At 38.3% G+C, this 20,430-nt stretch overlaps 1 protein-coding gene across 1 annotated transcript in view; it reads right to left on the reverse strand.

Moving 5' to 3' along the window:
* Positions 1-252: 252 nt before the first annotated feature.
* Positions 253-20,430, reverse strand: part of scara5 (scavenger receptor class A, member 5 (putative)) — a 119,555-nt gene continuing 99,377 nt past the window's right edge. Inside the window, exon 12 of the mRNA XM_080881903.1 lies at positions 253-5,448. Coding sequence (XP_080738029.1) covers positions 5,315-5,448 — 134 coding nt within the window. The 3' untranslated portion in view covers positions 253-5,314. The remainder of the gene's footprint in view (positions 5,449-20,430) is intronic.

Consider the following 20,430-nt stretch of genomic DNA (forward strand, 5'->3'; position numbering starts at 1 on the left):
CACACACACACACACGTCCATCTTAACTTCCTCCCTCTCTTTTCTTTTCACCTGCTGACGTGCAGAGATTTCCTGCTTCCAATTCCCCTCCACAAATCTGCAGAAATAATGAAGTTCACCTGTTTAAACAAATCTACATTTTATTATTTCAGCAGTACATATGCAGCATTTTAGTGGCACATATAAACAGTACACAAAGTAAAAAGCTCTGAGTTTTCAGGTGAAATCCTTTTTTTAATTCCTAAGCTCTTCTATCTGTTACGAGCAGCACAGTGTTATAAAAGATACACAGAACACAGCCAAGACATTACAATCCACAAGGACAGGTTTTTTTTGCTGTTAAATGTAATTGAATGAAAATGAGAAAACATTACAAGATGGTTGCAGTATGTGGTCACTTCCAAGGGTATTTCTGAGTAATGACATGAGGGTGTTTTTGTACTCTGAGATCAGAGGAGTCGCTAACTAGCCAGTTAATCACAGCACAACAGTTTTGCTCTGCTGATGTCTAACACACTGCAGCTCAGCCAGTTACCTTGAACTGAGTCAAAATAAACAGAACCAAGAAAAGAAAGCCCACAGTAGAAGACACTGGTTTACATTTTCTGCCTGATAAATTGTACCCATAAGGTAATAGTATATGATTAGCCTGCAATGTATTCACCAGCAGATTAGATTCATCTGAGGTAAATTTAAGCTTTTCTCTGCAGTTGCTGTTTTTGGAAGGCCTCAACCTGTTTTTAAAAAGTGCTCTCAAATACTCTCATCATTTGTAGGACTTATATAAACACCCACGGTTTGATTCCCTTGAACTAAAGTATATGATGCTGTTGTTCACCAGTATGTTCAGTTTTTCGGGTACAAAGAAAGCGTGGGTGTCCTTTCACCTTTGCCACTCATCCAAGTTTTCTCTGGCATGTCTGGGCATCCTACCTTCCTCTCACAACATACCTACATTTGTGATTTTCAAGCTTTTTGAACCAAAGAAAAAGCAGCACAATGGCCCCTAATGCATAATAGAACAATCAGATCCTTTCACTATATGGGGTTCAGTGTTTTTTTGTATTTATTTTGTCACCAATCTGCAGCTCTTTTTATTTAGAAATGTCCAAAGAAATTAAGTCTGATGAAAAATACAGAGAATATGATCTGAACAAATCAACATGCTTTTTTTCCCAATTCAGTCTTACATTCACCCAGTTTAAAAAAAAAAAATCGCAATTTTTTGTCCCTTTACTTCCTGTTTGTTAAGTTGGAAATGAAATGGCACAAAATTTGAGCTGGAAACAAAAACTGAAGAAACTGCCACTTGGATGTTATGATATACTGTAACTTTAATTAAAGAAACATATTAAAATTACAAATAACAAAACATGTATAAATACTGTAGTATGCTACAAACCGCCCTTTATTTTCTAAAAAACTAATGCCAGTACAAAATGATTTACAAAAAAAAAATTCAACCTGCTTTTGCTTGTTTTTATGGTTAACTTAACGTATCGTTTTTTTAAAAGGAGATGACAAACAAACAGATAGAAAAAATATGGAAGGAGTCGAGGGTGTTATTTCTGGCTGTTGTTTTACAAAGGAAGTAATAACTCTGCAGCCAAAGTGCTGAATCTGACGCCTCTAGAAGATAAATGAGAGAAACTCAGAGGCCTGGCCGCCACACAATCACATTTTGCTTTATCGCTTTCTGTGCTCCAAAAAGAATTTCCACATATCCTTCTGCCTGTCTAAGAAGAATTTGAATGAGAATGAAATAATCTGCTGTAAAATCCAGCCAGGGGTTTACTCTTTAACGCATAACTATTTATGGAGATTTCTACAATAAAAAAAAAAACAACTCCATTATATGATATCGATGCAGGCAGTGTTTGTGTGGGTGTGGCTTAGGGCTGCAATCAAAAACTGGATTCAGTGACATAGCCTGAAAAAGTGAAAGTCTTAAACCTGCATTCTTTTTAATGGCCAGCAGCGGGTGGAAATATAAGCCTACAAGCCTATTTGCAGATCTTTAACCTCAGTGAACACTTTTTACCAGGTATTTTTTAAATATAGCACAATCTTTAATTTCTAAATTGTAGTTTCATTGAGAATAAAATAGTAAAGCAGGGCCTGCCTTTGGTTGGCTGGCTTCTTTCTTCAGCATTGAGTTTCTCAGACAGATCCTCCCATGCTTTTCATGGCTAGTTTCAAAAAGACCAAAACAGTAATGCCACTGGCCACAATGCTCACTTTTATATACAATCTAATGGTCTACTTTCCAGATTAAACTTATGCAAATTTTGATTTTATGCAGAGTAAATAGAAAGTCAAAGATGCAAAGTGATGCAAATACAATATTTCAAATATTTTAAGAACAGGTAAAATAAAAAAACCCCATCATGCTTGGCAGTAAAAGCCTGTGTGCGGTACAAACTTACTGCTGCTTGTACACACCTGCAGCTGAAAGATTTACCTTTGCTTTAATGTAGAAAAACAACAACAACAAAAGAAGATGTCAGTTATTGGTTGTAACTGTATTTGTGGCAAAACTTTGGTCTGAACACTGTATTGTTGAAACATTTATTGGCATTAGTGATTTATCTAATGATTATTTTGTTGTTTCTTCTATAAAATATTAAAAAAATACAAAATCCTGTCACACAGAAAGTTTAAGAAGATAATGTGAAGAGTTTTTGTTAATGTACTGATTAGCTGACAAACTATTTGACCTCTAATATGTTTTATATCATTAAATAGAATGAGCAACAATACAGATGTTGTTGCATATATTAAAGTGATTATGAAAGAAAAGCCCAGCAGCCCAGAGTTTTCATTGCCTTTCACTAGACACGATGGAGGTATGTAATGTAATGCAGATGTCACATGTGATGATTTAATGTGATCAGCTAGCCAAAGGACACTGATATAACCTGATTATGCACGAGTCCTGAGTCACCCTGTCAATACTTGCAGAAAATACAAGAAAAACACATCAACCATTCTCACTTACATCAGTTTGCTGAATCTGGTTTATCACCTCATTTTCTCTTTCCCGAGACTCCCTCTTTTTGTTCGTCATTTCTGTTTTGCTGTGGCAGGATTGCGGTTTAAAGCAAAAACCTCGACAAACACCAAGGCACTTAGACATGGGGCAGAGAAAACCATTTTTGGCCGCAGCAGAACAAAGTCAAGTTCATCTCCAAAATATTTTTTCCTCTGCTCTCTTGGATCCAGACACCAAGTTTGCAGATTGATTTTCATAAAAAGTAAGTGGGACAAATCTAAGACAGCTCACAGATTTTAAGGCTGGAGAGAATTTAACTTCAGTCTTTTGAGGTTTGTGAGATTGCCAGATTTTTAAGGTGGATAAAAAAACTTTCCAAACTTCAAATATAAAACATGGGTGTGTTCAGGTTTCTGCGTGTATTCTTTTCCAGCTTGCCGCTCCATGTCTTCTGCTGGCGCCGAAGCAATGACGAGGAAACCTGGGAGGTACAAAGTTTTTGGATTTGAAAGCAGCCGTGAAGCTGAAATTCCACTGAGAGTGAGGTAAAATGTGGGAGAAAGGTCCATTGTAGTTGGTCTGATGTTTTGATGTGAGTGAGATTGTGTGTATGCATGTTATTGCTGAAACAAGCCAATTTTTTTGGCAGTAAACACTGACAGACCCACAGTTATAAATCATACAGGGCAGGCCTCCATGCATCCATCTGTTTATACTCATCTGTTCTTCTTCATCATCACTTCATCTGTCAACAGGGGTGACTGTTAACTCTTTCCAGAACTTGTTATTTAATGACATTATTATAATTTTTGCATAAATATAGAAGCCCACGGTAAGCACAGGTTGGTGATTTGCAGTTTAAAGGATGCACACATGAAAGAAACAAACACATTTTTTGGCACTTTGTGCATTTCAAAAACAGACCCTGCTTGTATATTATTGGCTTTCAAAATTGTGTATTTGTTTGCTACATAAACGACTACTGAGCAACATTCAGCTGATGAGTAAACGTCCAGCATCCAAATTGTGTGTTGATTGTTTTTTTTTGGTATTCACAAACTCCTGAAGGAAATATTTTAGGACTTTGTAGCTGTGAAATGTTTTATTTGATTTATGTTTTACTCTTTGTTGTTAGGTTTAACATTTGTTGGGCTTTTTGGATAAAAATAGCTACCACCATGCAACTGGAAATGATGCTGATGCTAAAAAGAATACTTAAGCTCAAAGAATCAGCTAAAAATCTTTGCCAGAATGCAGATTTGATAGATTGCTCAAGCTTTAAAAAAAAAAAAAATCACTATTAGTACCTGATAGAGCTTTAATCACTAAGGACTATAAAAAGTGACAGAAATATAAAAAAGTTTAAGCCTTAAACTCCACCTCAATAACTATACACTGGAAAAGCGTGAAAGTGGAGAGACTTTTTGACTATGTGACGAGCACTTCTGACCGTTTACTGGACCCTAAGTGCAGAAAGAGGGGTATCTACAGGATGCTGTAAACAAAACTTCATTTAGAATAATTCAAAATTTCGTTTTGCAGCTGTTTTACAAATGGAATAGTATAAACAGATCTGAAAGAAAAGCATGCTTTGTTGAGAAATGGTGAATATAAACAGTACTTTAGTTTGCATTCAAATAAAAGACAAAAAAAAAATAACGAAAAAGTTCAATTAGTTTGATTATGTGGCATCGCCTGGTTTGCAAACCACCAAACAGTTACCTACTTGGGCATTGCTGTAACGTGTAATAAGGCAACACTGTGGTATACTGAGCAAAAGCCATTGCTAAATAATACTGTGAAGAGCAGCTGCCTGCATATGAAAACCAGTTCTCCAGAGACTGTCCTGTCAGTTCCATTGCATGCCTTTTCAGCGCTTTAGTAAGTGGAAATGTAGATGAAGTTGTCAGATCCGGCAATCCTCTCGTGGGTGTCAAAGCAGCAAACCTGGTCCGTGGTGAGCCTCCATTCCTGTTAATGCTGACCTTTGCCCTTTAGTTCAGCCTCATGAAGCATCCTGTCATGTGATCATCCTTCAGCTCATACTGTAGAGTTAATGAAAACATAACTTTTATGTTGGCAAAAGCTGCACTGTGATTCAATCCCGTGGCTCATATAGATATGTTTAGTCATGAACTTCTAACCAAGCTGCAGGTTAAGTTCATGCATCAGGTGAGTTGGCACTTTTTTTTTATAGGTAAGTAGGCAGCATACTACTAATATGACACTCTTGCTGCACACGGCAGGGCTTTCAGCACTTGAAGTTTAAGGCAGCGTTTGGGTGATACTTGGCAGCTGCAGCAGTGTTGGGATCCTGAAAGTTCAGACGGTGCAGGTCACACCAGCGTCCTCGACGTGGCCACAGTTGGTTTTGCCCCAACCGGAAAACTTACACTGGTGAATACTGTCTTCTGTCCCTGCGCATGCAACATCATCCATCCAGATCAGACCAGTACCTGCACAGAAAAGAAGAGGAAGCATTACAAAAAAAGACATGTTTTCAAAAATTATCCAGAAAGGAGACTGATGTTTTTATCTGAGGTGAAATTGAAGGGCAGAGCAGAAACAAAACCCCCAGCATGGAATAGAACATCAGTGACATCAGAGATTAAATGAATTAATGCAGTCGCTACATGAAAAGGAGGAACTGTGGCAGAGGCGATTTGCAAAGCAAAGCAACTATGGGCAATGTAAAGCAACTCAAATACGGTGCTCTAAATAAGACTTCACAAATGGATATGTAGAATTTTATGAGCCAAACCATCACCTAATGTAGGCTGGCACTGAGATGAGCTGATCTCCTGGGACTGCAGCTGAGCTTAACTTCATGAACTGCCTGAACTAATGCTATGCTTGATTAATAATTTCTGAACTACACAGACCCTAGTGTCTCTGTGGTTTTCTTCTCTCCTGTTGTCTTTTTTTCCTGACCTGCTTTTATAAAGCCGTTCTGTTTTCCTCATACTGCTGTAAGAAGAATTAAAATGATAGATTTGAAGAAACTTAAGATAAAAAATGGTCAAAACATGAAACATGTCCTGGAATTTAATGGGTTTTATGATTGAACGTAATCATATATTTGGAAGAAGGAAAAATAACATCTGGACTCAAATACCAACAGAGCACCTCCGATTGTTTCTTTTATGCACCACTTTCCCTGTTGTCTATGTAAATGGTAAATGGCCTGTATTTATATAGCGCTTTACTAGTCCCTAAGGACCCCAAAGCGCTTTACATATCCAGTCATCCACCCATTCACGCACACATTCACACACTGGTGATGGCAAGCTACATTGTAGCCACAGCCACCCTGGGGCGCACTGACAGAGGCGAGGCTGCCGGACACTGGCGCCACCGGGCCCTCTGACCACCACCAGTAGACAACGGGTGAAGTGTCTTGCCCAAAGACACAACGACCAAGACTGTCCAAGCCGGGGCTCGAACCGGCAACCTTCCGATTACAAGGCGAACTCCCAACTCTTGAGCCACGATCGCCCATGTTAGAAGTGGAGCCAAAGAGTAGAAACAAATTCTGAACAAATTGTGCTTCTGAGTTTAAATCACCAGCTGAAGTTTGTGAGTGCTGCAAATCAGCTTTGTGTATCTGTTTGTGCTTCAAATTCTAGAAAGTTTAGAAAGTCAAAAGTTTCAGAGACAAGTGGGATTAATCAAATTCTTCTCATCTCCAAAGAATCACTCAAATCATCCTATCCAAAGAAGTTTGTATTCGTGTCTTGTGAAACACAAAGTACTGACACTGCTTCCTCGCAGAACTGTGGATGAGATCGTTTTTATCCGGTAATAGAATAGACATTTCCAGCTGGTAAGCAGACCATTTGGCAGTATTGTTTTACATTATAATCTTTGGTTCCTGTTTGCAAAACTGGAATCGCTGGAGCTTTCAGGAAGTCCCAAATGCTTTAGTTTTGCAACAATTGTAGATGATTGGAGGTTCTCGGCTTCAAGTGTGGGTTAGTGAACATTTGATTGCACTATGATGCAGATTATGCATTAAACTTAAAAGTAACTAAAATTTTTACTTATAGGGCATCTTTCAAGCTAAATTTAAAAACTAAAATGCTAAAAACATACAGATAAAATGTTTTAAAAAGTTGAAAGAGATTTAAGCACATTTATAAAAAAAATTAAAAATCCAAAGGTGATGAACTAAAGACATGAATAGCAATCTACAATTCAGATATTGACACAGTGGACCTGGACTTTGCAATAAGTCCTATTTGATAAAAGCAAGAGTGAACCAGAGATTTAATGTGAGCATCCAAGGTCAGAATTGAACCAAAAGTCATCCCAAGGTTTCTGAGAGAAGATTTGGCAAAAGGTTTAAGGCATCTGAATGGTTCACTCATCATCACTGTTAATGCAATGCAATTTAACCATAAGAACCAAAAACAAGAGGCATAAATCTTCAAATTATTTTCTGTTATAAATATGTGCACCTCTACTTTGCATCTGTGCACTGAAACAAGCACAGAATTCATATAAAACAGAAACATAATTAAGTTCAGGACGGCTCGCTCACAACGCCAAAGTTAAATAAATAAACAAGTTTAAGGCAACCTTCACACTTCCAACTTTCCCTTTTTTTCTTACAGCAGGAAAATAGGTCAAGACAGTGACAAGACAAAGACAGCTGGAGATTAAATTTTAAAATATGCATGAATAAATTAAGGGAACAGGATAATAAAACTGTGATTACCTTAATTTATTTCTGACCTTATGGACTAATCAAAGTGTGAAAACTATATGAAGCTGACTGTAAACTGCTGCCCTGTAGTGAATGTGATAACATCATCACTAAGTCATAACATAATTAGAAATATGGGTCAGTCCTGTCACACCAATATGGGAGCTGCATTAATAATCTATAATGTTCAATATACTGAAATAATAATGACAAGTCTCTGGGCAGTTTAACTGAACAGCATATTAAACCCTGAAAGTCATTTTATGTTTTTGAAGCTCTTTTTCTTAATGGCTCCATTGGTTCCTTTATCTGTGATAGATATTCTATAATGATCAAATGGATTTATGATGTTCATCATGCAAAAAGGTGTTTATGCCACATTTGCTTGTTTAGAAAAGGAGATGTGTTGCCCCAAACTGCCCCTGCATCTGAAATCTACCAGCTGTTCATCCCCACACAGATCATGACAATGGAGCCAGTATTTGGGTAACTGGGCTGTAAACACTGTCCAAATGTCCCTGAAAGCAGCATATTGGTCCATGGTTTGCCTGTCTGTTTAGATTGTTTGGCTGCTAAACTGCATGTACTCCGGGACATCTGTGAGTCTTCACAGAAAACATCACAATGCAGTGATTAAAAGTGAAAAATTACAATAAACTCAAAGGCTATAATTTCATAAATTAGACCACGCAACTTTACGTTTAACCTGGCCAAAACTGTGAAAGGTTTTTGGAGAAGTTACACGACAAATTTATTGTTTATGATTAAAACTATCACAAAAGCTCAAAACATATATATATATAACTTGGTCATTAATAATCCCACTTTTCATACCTGCCAAGTAGTTCAAGGCTTGTTAAGATCAAGAAGATTTTATAGGACTATGATGTTAGGATGATATCTGCTGTTACCCCAATGTATGTACGATTCCTGCCCTATATTTTAAGTGATAAAGTCATCTCTCAGTTACAACTCAAAGGAAAATGTGGGTCACAGTCTTCAAACCAGTATGGGAGCTGCACTCTACATTAATTATCTATAATGCTAAATATACTGAAATAATAATGCCAAGTCTCAGGATGATTTAGCTGAATAGGATATTCAAAGTGAGCAAACTAAGGATCAAAAACAAAAGGGGCTCATTCATTTTAAAACATTACAGCCTTTGAAGCATTCGTTTTATATGCTGTACGTGATTTCTTTTAAAAAATCTTCATGCCAGTAGGACTAACATGACAGCATGAGGTTTAAGTGTTCCATTATGGACCAGTGTATTTGTTAAATTATGCTTTTAAATTGAATTTATAAGCGCTGTCATAATACCACATTCTGCTTTTATATTGTTTTACATGACCTTCAATATGATCAATGAAAAATAACAGTTCAGTCAGCAAACCCGATGTTTTCACAACACTGTCAAACTGCCTGTTTCCCACTTTTCATCTGGAACACTTTCGATGCATGGACACAGATTTATCAGATGGACCGTGCATAAATGAAACAGGTCCATGCAGAGAAAGCGTTTGCCAGTTTCCTCTTCCTCTGACATTTTTTATGTTTTGCTGCCTGATTAAAGTTGTGCTGAGAAGCAGGAGGCTTTCACAGAAACACATCCAGACTTCAGGAGAAAGATAAACTACAGGATCAATGGAATATCAGGCTAATGGAAATGACACTGAGATCTGGGCATACCGTTGTGTTTATCATGGTCATAGGGGTCACAGCACTTCTTTTTTAACTTTTAATATTTTTATTGATTTCTTTGAACAATTGCTTTTTTCAGGATGGAAACAAAAACAGTATCTTATATGGCTTTAAAAAGAACAGAGTGCGTAAGTTTCAGTTTATTTTGGATTTTCTGTAATTCACATAGGTTCATTTTGATGTTTGCACAGGGTCAAATATATACATACAAGCTCAAATATACACATAGACTCCCACTAATATTTGGTTAAATGTGATTTTGCTAGCTGCACCTCGACCAGATGCTTTTGTTAGCCATCAACAAGCCACAAGTTGACGACTCTTCCTAACAGGATTAGTAGAGTTAATTTAAATTGGTTGGTTTTATGGCATGACCAGAGTTTTAAGCCTAGCACACACATCTTCAACATGAGGTTGGGGTTTTGGGATGGCCATTCCAGAAACTTAATGTTAGCCTGGTTTTCATGTATGACTGGAATCATTGTCCTGTTGGAACACCCAGTTGTGTCCAAGTTTCAACCATTTAGCTGCTGATTTGAGGTGAATTTGAAGAATTTGCAGGTAATCCCCTTTTTAAAATTATTTTATCCACTTTCGGCAATGTACCAGTATCACTGTAAACAGCCCCAGAGCATGATGCTACCACCACCATGCTTGACAGCTGGTACATTGCTCTTACATTTGAAAGCTTCACCTTTACTTATCCAAACATACTTCCTGTCAATTTAGCCAAACACCTCGATTGTCATGGTCCTGAGTCTGTGACTCAGGGTTTTTGTATTAATAAATATTAGCTTGTGTTCTGGTTGTTTTCTGTTAAGCTTTTCCTAGTTAGGTTTTGCGCTCCCCCCTGTTTAGTGTTGGGTCATTCCTGCCCGTGCGTTTCCTCTGTTCGCGGTCTGTGTAATTTTCCTGTTTTACTTTGAAAATCTGTGTCTCGTGATGTCAATTAGGATCAGCTGTGTCTTCCTCCTGTTTTGGCCATTCCTCATTCCCTTCCATGTGTATTTATAGTGTGTGTATACCTGTGCTGATCGTCGCTTCGTCTGTGTATCTCAGTGTCTCTCTGTGCCGTTTTCCCGTGTTTGTATGATTTCAGGTTTGTTCCCTAGTTTTCCCCAGTTTGACTTAGTTTTGTCCTCACTTCTGTTTATTGTCACTCACTGTAAATAAACTCACTCGCATCACCACCATTGTCTGCAACTTGGGTCTTCCTTCACAACAGCACACGACTGCTGCTCCAGCAGTGACATCGATCTTTTTCTTTTCTGGCCATAAAATCTTTCTCCAGAAGGCATTTGGCTTCTCAAAGTGGGCGGCTGCAAATTTCAGTTAAGCTTAAAGGTGTTGATTTTAGAGCAGGGGCTTGTTTCTTGAATGACACCCTCTCAGTCCAAACTTGTTTCACTGTGGACAGTGATGCAGCAGTTCTAAGGTCATGCCCGGCTTGACATTGCCTTGGTGCGTCCTGGGTTGTTTTTGAACATCCTAACAAAGAAGAGTTGAAGTCTTCTTGGAAAAGTGGTGACTCATTTGAATAACTTGTATTTCTGCTGCTGTACAGTTGTTTGAACTGATTGTCTTGGAGTTGTTTAGAAATAGCTCCGAGAGACCCTCCCAGCTTGTGTACATCTACAATTCTCCTTCTTAGATCTTCACTTTGTCCCCTAGACCTTCCCGTTGTTCTGGGTATTGATCAATCCATTGAGTGCTGTCAAACAAATTCTTTTTATGTTGGCAAAAGAGAAACTGCCAGTTGTGGTCAATCATCAGAACAGGTCAAAGAAATCATTAAAACCCCCAAATTACCATGAAATTTATGGCAATAATAAGTGTATTCAAACGTCTAATCACAACTGTATATGTTTTATGCCTGAAAGATGTATTATATATAATCAGTTCCCTGACTGGTTGTGGGAACTGGTTTCTATCCAGTTCTGAAAGATTTAAATATTCACTTGAAGCTATGTTCTTGATGACTAGTTCAATAAACAGAGGATAAGACAGGAGGGAAAAAAATTGACTAATGTATGAGCAATAAAATTCAAAACTGTTTATAGTTCAATGGAAAAGGCTAAACATTGTTTATACAAATATTATGTGTATATGTAAGAGCCATTTGGAAGAGTTAATCACATTCTTCAGTAATTAAATCGTATTTCAAATCTTGTAGCTCTTTGAACTGTGGATAACAAACACACAGGGCCAGATCAGTGTGGATAATGATAGCACTGCTGGCACCAACAGCCAGATTAACATCCAAATGCTTGTGCTGAATGTTGTTACACACTGCGCCAGTCAGTTTACATACAGGGTACAAAAAACTATTAATTTTTTTAATCAAAGAATTGCTGATTAGTATGGCTCATCTCTCAGCACTAATTATATATAAAAACATCTCAATGTTGTAACTTTTGCAATGAAGTGAACTGAGATGAACCTGGTGATCCAAACAGAGAGTTAAAATCAAAGTTAATCACTGAGTTATAATATTTCAACTTCAACATAATTTTTCAGTGGTGCTCTAATGTGACTGTATTCAGGCAAAAAAACACAAGGAGAAAGATTTTCGCCTTGCGTCTTAGACTCAAAGGTTAACTGGTGTTGCACATTTATAAAATATGATATTTCAACCCACTATCTTCTATCTTCATTGACAATTTTTAAATAAATCACAAAAATTAAAAATGAAATGCCTGTAAAATGTATTTGTTTGGAAATGAGTGTATTATGTGTGCCAGGCTTCCACGACTCACACTTTGCACCTTAAACTCCTAGGACCTGGCGTCCACATATGTGGACATCACATTTTGGGTTATTTAGACCAAAATACTCAATTTTGCTCTACAAGGGCCTGATATCCACTTATGAGGACATTATACTGCCACTGTTCTATCAAAATTTTAAACGAATATCCTCATATGTGCCTCTTATTTTTCTTAAAAACAAAAATAAGGTAAAAAAATAATCTGGTAATTCTTTGTTTTTACATTCATCGGGCCCCAATATGCCCAAATATCAAAGAGAAATTAAAAATCCATGCCGTGGAAGAGTTCAGGTCTTAGGAGGTTAATGTGCACATCCACACAGGATGATAAAGATTTCTTTTATGTCAAATGTTTAATTTAAAGGCTCATTACTGAATAATAATGGATAATAAGGGCAAACATCTATCTGATTCAATCTGCATGCCTCCTACATTCTTGCTCTAAAGATAAACTGCTGCAGCATTGACATCCTGAAAGCAGGAGGACCCCATAACCACATGTGTCTCCATGCGGCCTGCACAAGATGGAAATAAGGTATGTAGAGGGGAAAGAACACATGAGGCTTCAGAGGTAGTTGGTCCATTGTGGTTGTACATGATACTCCAGCTGTTCTGCGGTTGAGCCTTCTGAGGGTTTACTTTAACGGACATGAGCCTTTAAGCCGTTTACTCTGGATCTCAACACACATTTGCAGCACTGTGTGCGCGCCCATGTTTTGTCCGTTTACGCCAAATTTGTGACACTTCACACAAACAAGAGTTGAATCACCAAACCACTGCGTGAGAGTTGAGGGAAACACCCAAGAGAGGGATTTAGAAGACGGAAAAGTAGACGTTTTGTGTAATCAGGCAAAAAACAGCACTGCTGTCTGCAGAAATGAATCAAGCCAAATTTTATTTCTGTGGAATGTAGTTTGTCCAAATTACTGATAATAGCTGTGTTTCAGACAGAGACTTCTGATGTTTCTATTCAACAAGCACTTTTTTAGTAAATTAGACCACATGTGTTAGTCCCGGTCTCAGTGTTTGCTACTTCCTGTTTTATTTTGATAGTGCCTTGTCTGTTGTGTGCTATGTTTAATTTTGCGTCCCCTCTTCTTGTTACTCTGATTCCATTTAGCTGTGTTCCCTGGTGTTTAATTAAACCACCATCTTAGTTTATTTCCCCGTTTTTCCAAGTCCTGTTTTTGGGTCCAATTCTGCTAGCCACACAGCCTATATAACAATAATATATGTTATTTTTCTGCCATATATGTATACGCACAGTGGTGGATATTAAATATGGCCAAAGTTTAATAATATAGCACCTTATGACCTTTATAATAAGGTCAGCACATGTACAAGTAATCTCTGTGACCCAAAAGCTCAGGCTTCAGAGTGCTCTAAATGTTTTCATATTTATTTTTCATCTCTAAATGTTTCATGATGTCAGTAAGAGCAAAGCTACAAGCAAAGCTAAAGATGACCACAGCAGGTAGCTCTGGATGTCTAATTTATCAGACTTTTTACAAACTGAATTGTCAGAAACAAATTGTGAATCTTTGCTTGCTAGGCAAATGTGTAAACAAGTGTGAAGCCACTGATGTCAATAAGAGCAGACACTCAAAATATGGCCATTTTTTGACATATTATTTTTAGTTGCTGTTCAGGACTCCTGTTTTCAAAGGGTATTCTTCCAGAAGAAAGTTAACTTAAAAAGAGAAGAGCTAAAACATCTCATTTCAGACTCAAACTTAGCGACTGTACACAGGACCAGTCTAAGATTAATAAAGATTAACTATGAATAAAAACAAAACAAAACACTTTTTCTTGTAGCTAATTCAAAATTAAAAATAAGTATTAAAAAAGGCTTTAAATGAAACAATTATGCCCCCTTCAATTCTGTTTTCAGAGTTTAATAGAAAGTTCAGTGTTTTTTTGTACAGATGTTTTTCATCACACCATAATAATTATTTAGCTTATGATTCATATGTGATGTAGCCCTGTTGCATCACAGTCAGTGGCTTCTAGGTTTGAATCTGGATCAGAGCACTTCTGCATAGATTTAGGAGTTTCTCTCTTTTACTTGCATGGGTTTCATCTGAATTAATCAAAAACAGGCCAGGTTAATTTCCCCATTAGTGTACCTGACAGAGTACAGAGTACTGTACTCTGGCTCCACTTGTTAAAGCTGGAGCCAGATATAAGCCAGTACTTATTTACAACCCTGCACCCCACCTCTCACATATCTAGAACGTGACCTGATAGGTCATTTGTGCAAACTGTTTTCATAAGTTTGCATAATGCATAATGCAGCTGTATGAAGAAGTGCAAGTAAAAACTGGTGACTTACTTTTGGTTAAAGTTGAAGTCAACACCCTTACTCTTTTTAAAATCTTTTTCTTTTAAAGTTTTATAATCTTTTTATAATCTACTACAGTACTCTGCAAACATTTTACACACTTCTCATTTCTTTATATTTTGCTATGTAAATAGCAAAGGTACATTGTTTATGTTTAAACATGTTTTAGAGTTGAAACTTAATATGGCCACCTTTATTCTTCAACACAGCCTGAACTCTCTTATTTCACTCTCTAATTTCTTTAAGTAGTCCTCAGGAATAGTTCTTCAGGCTTCTTGAAGGACATTCAAAGCTTCTATAGATGTTGGCTGCATTTTGTTTAATTCTCTGTCAAGTAGTGCTCCATTTTGTCTTTTATTTATTTAAATCCAGGCGTGCTCTTTCTGCATTGTGTTGAGGGTGACTGTCATGCTGAAAAATTAATCCACTTCCAGTCCACTTTTCAAGCTTCCCAGTTGGTATTGCATGGTGGATCCGGATCTGAGAATACTTTTCTGCACTCATAATTCCATCAATATTGACACCACTGGCTGTGATGAAGCCTTACACCATGACAGAGCCCCCAAAATATATTACAGATGGGTGTAGGCTAGGGCTGTGCGATATGACCAAAGTATATCCCGATATTCATATCCCGATATAAGACATCTATCGTCTCGGCAACGATGTAAATCACAAAAATGTAACATTTTCTGTAAAGTCTATGAATCTCGGGCAGGTCGACTTGCGTGAAGTGTTTCCAGCCGGGCGTCTTGTACCTGGAGTCAAGTATTTCAACTGATGCATGAAACGATACATTTTTAGACATAAGTTGTAACGGCAGTCCTTTTCTTTGTAAGTATTTATTACACGGCGTGCCCCGGGGAAAAGCCTGTTCTAACGTTTGAGTCTAAGGTTTATTTGTTAGCACCTAATGGCGCTTTTTTTTACTTCTCATCCACAAACACTCTGCATACTCTTTCACGTGATTCAGTTTATTTTGAAAAGTCTCAACAGGATCTCGAGCTTTATTGTGAAAGGTTTATGTGGAAAATAAACAAGCGGACGGTGGAGCCATGCGATGGTTTTACCGTCGTTGTTGCTAACGACAACGCATAAAAGCAGTCACTTGTCTGTTCGTAGTGTGGTTATATTAAATATAAGAGAAAGAGAGAACTTTAAGAAATTAAACGATGAAAAAATATTGCCGTAAACAGTTTATTTTGCGACATCATGAAACAAAAGATAGCGTAAAATGAAACGATAGACGCGTTTATATCGTCGTCCGATATATATCGTTATATCGAACAGCCCTAGTGTAGGCACTCTCTGTTGTACCATAAGACTTCTTCACAACCTTTTCTCCCTGTTTCCCTTCCTAAAGAGTGGCTTCATGACAGCAACCCTTTCATGAAGACCATTTCTGATGAGGCTTCAGTGAACAGTAGATGGATCAACTGAAGGTGCAGATACATCTTTCAGTTCATGTGTCAGGCCTTTGCTGGATTTTCTCCTGTTTCTTAAGAACATGACTTGCTCATCAGCGGTTTGCATCTTTTTGGCTTTTTGGCTAAAAGGGGATTCATGATGTTGGTGTTGATATCTCTACCAAACTGCGTTATCTTTGGTATTTTTCATTGATTGAAAGAAAGAAATTGGAACAAATTTATATGTTTCTTTTTTTTATAAGGCTGGTAATAAGTGCCTAAAGACAAAATATTAAACTGGTTCTTTTCAAAGGTATCCGTTACGTGTAGAAAAAACACTGGTTCATCCCTTGAGTTAGATGCCTATTTTTTTTGAATGACTCAAAGGTCAGTGGATAACAAAACAAAAAAAACCCTTTCTTTTTCTGAAAATGGCCCGGTACAAGGATTGAAGTAAAAATAAGTGAAAAAGCAGCCAGTGCCCAAAGAAAAACTTTAAAAGACCTCCAGATAGCCTGAAAAAGTAGTCTGCCTCCTTATAAACAAAACATAATGAAATGAGGAGTTGCTCAAGACTTTTTCACACTGCTGTGGACGGGTTTATTTTTACTGCAATTATGATGACACAAACCCCAGTTTCCTGGCTGGAGTTCAGGTTTCTCTGAGCCATCATACATAATATAAACTTTAATATAAACTTTATTACTGTTTTCTAAGCAGAAACACTCCTGTGTGTTATTATTAGCAATCAATATGATGTTTCTTTGAATATGTTTAGGGCACGTACTGAATGAGCTAAGGATTTTAGGAGTTGAGAAATGTCCATAGTTTGTTTTACAAGTTTGAAAAATAGTGTTTCAAGTTTCGCTTTTGTGCTTTTTTGATAACTGCTGTGGTATTAATGGAGAAGGACAGGTCATCAGCTAGGTGTACACCCAGGAACTTAACACTGCTGAGCCTTTCCACAGCAGATCCATCTGTGGTGAGGTCTGTGTGGTGATCTCTGCCAGACTTCCTGAAATCGACCACCATCTCTTTTGTTTTGTCCACATTGATAGTGAAATTATGGGATCTACACCAAACTTCAAGCTGCTCCACGTCCAATCTATAAGTGGACTCATCGTTGTCAGTGATGACACCAACCACAGTTGTGTCGTCTGCGAACTTCACAATGTGGTTAGTGCTGAGTCTGGCGGTACAGTCATGTGTGAGCAGACTGAAAAACAGCGGGCTCAGGGCAGTTTTGTATTTCCTAAAGAAATTCAGGGTTTGTAATGTCCGAAATTAATATAAAAGTTTGGAAAAAGTTTGGTTATTTTTAGTTTGGACAAACGTTAAAACAGAAAGCTGGGAGGTTAAAAGGGTGTACAGAGTTTAAGCAGGGTATTTAGAGATTACACAGAAAGTCTCCAGTTCAAATTTATTTAAAATCAAAGATGGAAAATTATAACTGAAAACTACTGGTCTGTTTATTGGAGCAGGGATGAAGCATGAAAGGTAACCTGACTTGTCTTTGGACTGCTAATTGAATGTATTTTTTACAGTTGTGCCTGATTTTGTGTAGCTCTGGAAAAACTCACCTGTCGTTTCTGCAAACACTCACATACTGTACGTCATTTTGGTAGTCAGGAGGCAAATGAGTGGCTTTCTCATCAAGTCATTTTATTTTGTTCTGTCCTTTCACAGATGCTATGAGTAAGACAAAGGCTAAAACGGAATCAGAAAGGTTAGTGAGTCATCTGAAAATGTATGTGAATTCCAGATAGTTTAAAATTGAATCCAGCCATGATGTTAGCCTGTGCTGTTTTCTTGAGGTTGTCTCCTGGAACAAAAGCATGATTTCCCTCAATTTTCCAGACTTATTGGTAACAACTCAGCCTGGACAGAGGCTCTGAATGATGTCAGGCTGACTGCTGAATGAAATAAAATGGGGAAAGAAACAGATGGATATGACCCATGAGAGTCTTTCTTGACGACATCTGGCTAGCACGACTTTCACCATAAAAGTTTAATATTAATCCCTGCAGCATTTTAGGGTACAGTTGTGCCACTCAAATCCAAAAAGCAGAGTTAGTAAAAATCAGAGCGACTTCCATCATTAAGTTTCACCATGGATATGTATTGTAGATAAAAACAATGATTGCCATGTTCCTCATTGCAGATCATGAGCGCTGACCTATAAAGAATGAGCTTAAAAACTCAGAAAAGACGATTACATTGCTATTACATCAGACTCAACAAGTGAAAGGTTTATTCACTTAGTCAACTGGAGAGAGTGATATTATACCCCTCTCGTCAAACTGACAGGTCATTAATTATTCATGAGCTCCGGAGCTCCGGAAGTAATTAAATTATTCATGAGCTCCGGAAGTAGGAAGTAATTAAGTAATAAAAATATGATATTGATAAAAATATGATATTCATAAAAATATGATATTCATAAAAATATAATTGATTATTTAGAAAGTTTCTTATATATCAAAAAATAGCATTCTTTTATTTCTTTAAGCAATTAAATTTTTATTTTTATTTTTTTATGCTCAAAAAACGCCATCTGGTGGCGGGTCAGTGTGTGTGTGTGTGTGTGTGTGTGTGCGCGCGCGCGCGCCCGAGGCTGTGTGTCTGGGCGCGCGGGGGCGCGCCCGTGTCTCCGGACCGTGCTCTCTCGGGCTCCGTGCTCATGTGTTTAAAAATGTATTAAACCATATTAAAATTGTTTAGTTAAACTTGTGCTTTTGTAACGTTCAGTATGGCCACAAACACATGCTGCATGCCTTGGGGAAAACTTTATTTCGATTTATATGCATTTGTAGATTTAGAATAAAACTCATACTCAGAAAAAACTCGCGATCCCCTAACCCTAACCCTCCTTAGAAACATAAGCAGGGAAAACTCCTTAAAAAACCCTCCGCGTTTTCTCCAAAACCCTACAATAACTTGTTAGCTACCCCTCTATTCCCAAAACCTTATATTCGATAACAGGGAAAATCCTGAAAAAATCCTTAGTCTTTTTTCTCAAATTCAGCGCCCCGCGGCTCCCTTCATGCTCAGCCAAACAAAGCCAAAACTCCTTTTAAAAATTTCTCCGCGATTTCTCCAAAACCCCTAGAATAACTTGTTAGCTACCCCTCTATTCCCAAAAACCTTATATTCGATAACAGGGAAAATCCTTATTCTTTTTTCCTTCAAAAATGTCCCTCTTACTAGCAAGCTCTAAAATTCAACGCACACTCTAAGTTCTACCTCGCTCTTAATCTCCGATCCACAACTTCTTGCAGAGCACAATTTTTTCCTGCTTGTTCGCTCCCCGCTCTGCTCCCGAATGCGCTGCTTACCTCGTTTGAAAATTCCCCCCTTAGACCAACTCCGCCTCACTGCGCCCCGCTGCCAATCACATAACCCTTGCACCGCTCCCTTCGCACCCCGGTTAGCCAATCCGCTCCAGGCTCGATTTACCTTCTCAGCCATAGGTTAATTCACTTACTGGCATTCAGGATAAATAATCTAACATTTCAGCTTAAATTTAACTGTTTTTTTCTCTCTCAGAAAAAACAAGCAAGTTTTCTCTTTTTTCACAAAGAAGCATGGCCGTGAGACCTACCAACCTAACGGTGCTTTCTCAAACTCCTGTAAACTGCTACAGAGCTTCCGCCACGGCGTCTGAACTCAGAAGACTACATCTCTGCAGAGTGCAGCCAACAGCAGCGGCCAACCGTTTGGAGCAAAGATTCAGCCTCAACAATGGCAGGTTTTGGGGTTATGCCTTCAGCCTACCACAGAGTGAAATCTTTTTCTATCAGCTCAAAGCCGGTGAAAGTTTTGGTCCGCTAACACCGCGAATCGCTTTTACTAGCTCTGACTGGGCGGTTATTACACTCATTACCACCCCTGAAATAGAGAGAAGCGTGCGGGAAACCAGCTCTCAGCAACCGCGAACCAGAGACCAGCAAACACAGACGCATCGGGTTTTCAAAGAGGAATACTCGTTCCCTCCATTCACCCAAGAACACAAACGACTCCGGAATGAAAACACGGTGACCAAAACCGTCACATACACCCAGTGGGAGACCAAGAGCACTCCATTTTGCAGATGGGTATGTAGAGTTAGTCGACAAACATGCGAGCAAGCTTGCACAGATGATTTTGTGATCGACCTTACAAACTCCCAGTCCGGGGTTTTCAGCACATTGCTTCGGATTCCGACTCAGCACTGGCTCAACATGATGGCCGAGAACAATGCGACAATATTAAACCTGTTCAAAATGAGTAAAAGTACAACTGAGCTGGTGATGGTTGGAAATAACCCGCCACGGTCAACATACCCCCACCCCCACTTCCGGTCCCCCCTTACCCCGCCTTCTCCTAACCCTAACCCTTAAAAACCGCAATCGCTCTCTCATCCACTACTTAAAACAACCATGACTAACCACAGCTTTGGACCCCTCAGCTCTCTATCTCCATCATCCCTCCGACCATCAGCTGCTTCTACACCACCACCCAGCCCGCCAATGGATC

This window comes from Rhamphochromis sp. 'chilingali', assembly GCF_963969265.1.
Source record: "Rhamphochromis sp. 'chilingali' genome assembly, chromosome: 5".
Taxonomy (NCBI): Eukaryota; Metazoa; Chordata; class Actinopteri; order Cichliformes; family Cichlidae; genus Rhamphochromis; species Rhamphochromis sp. 'chilingali'.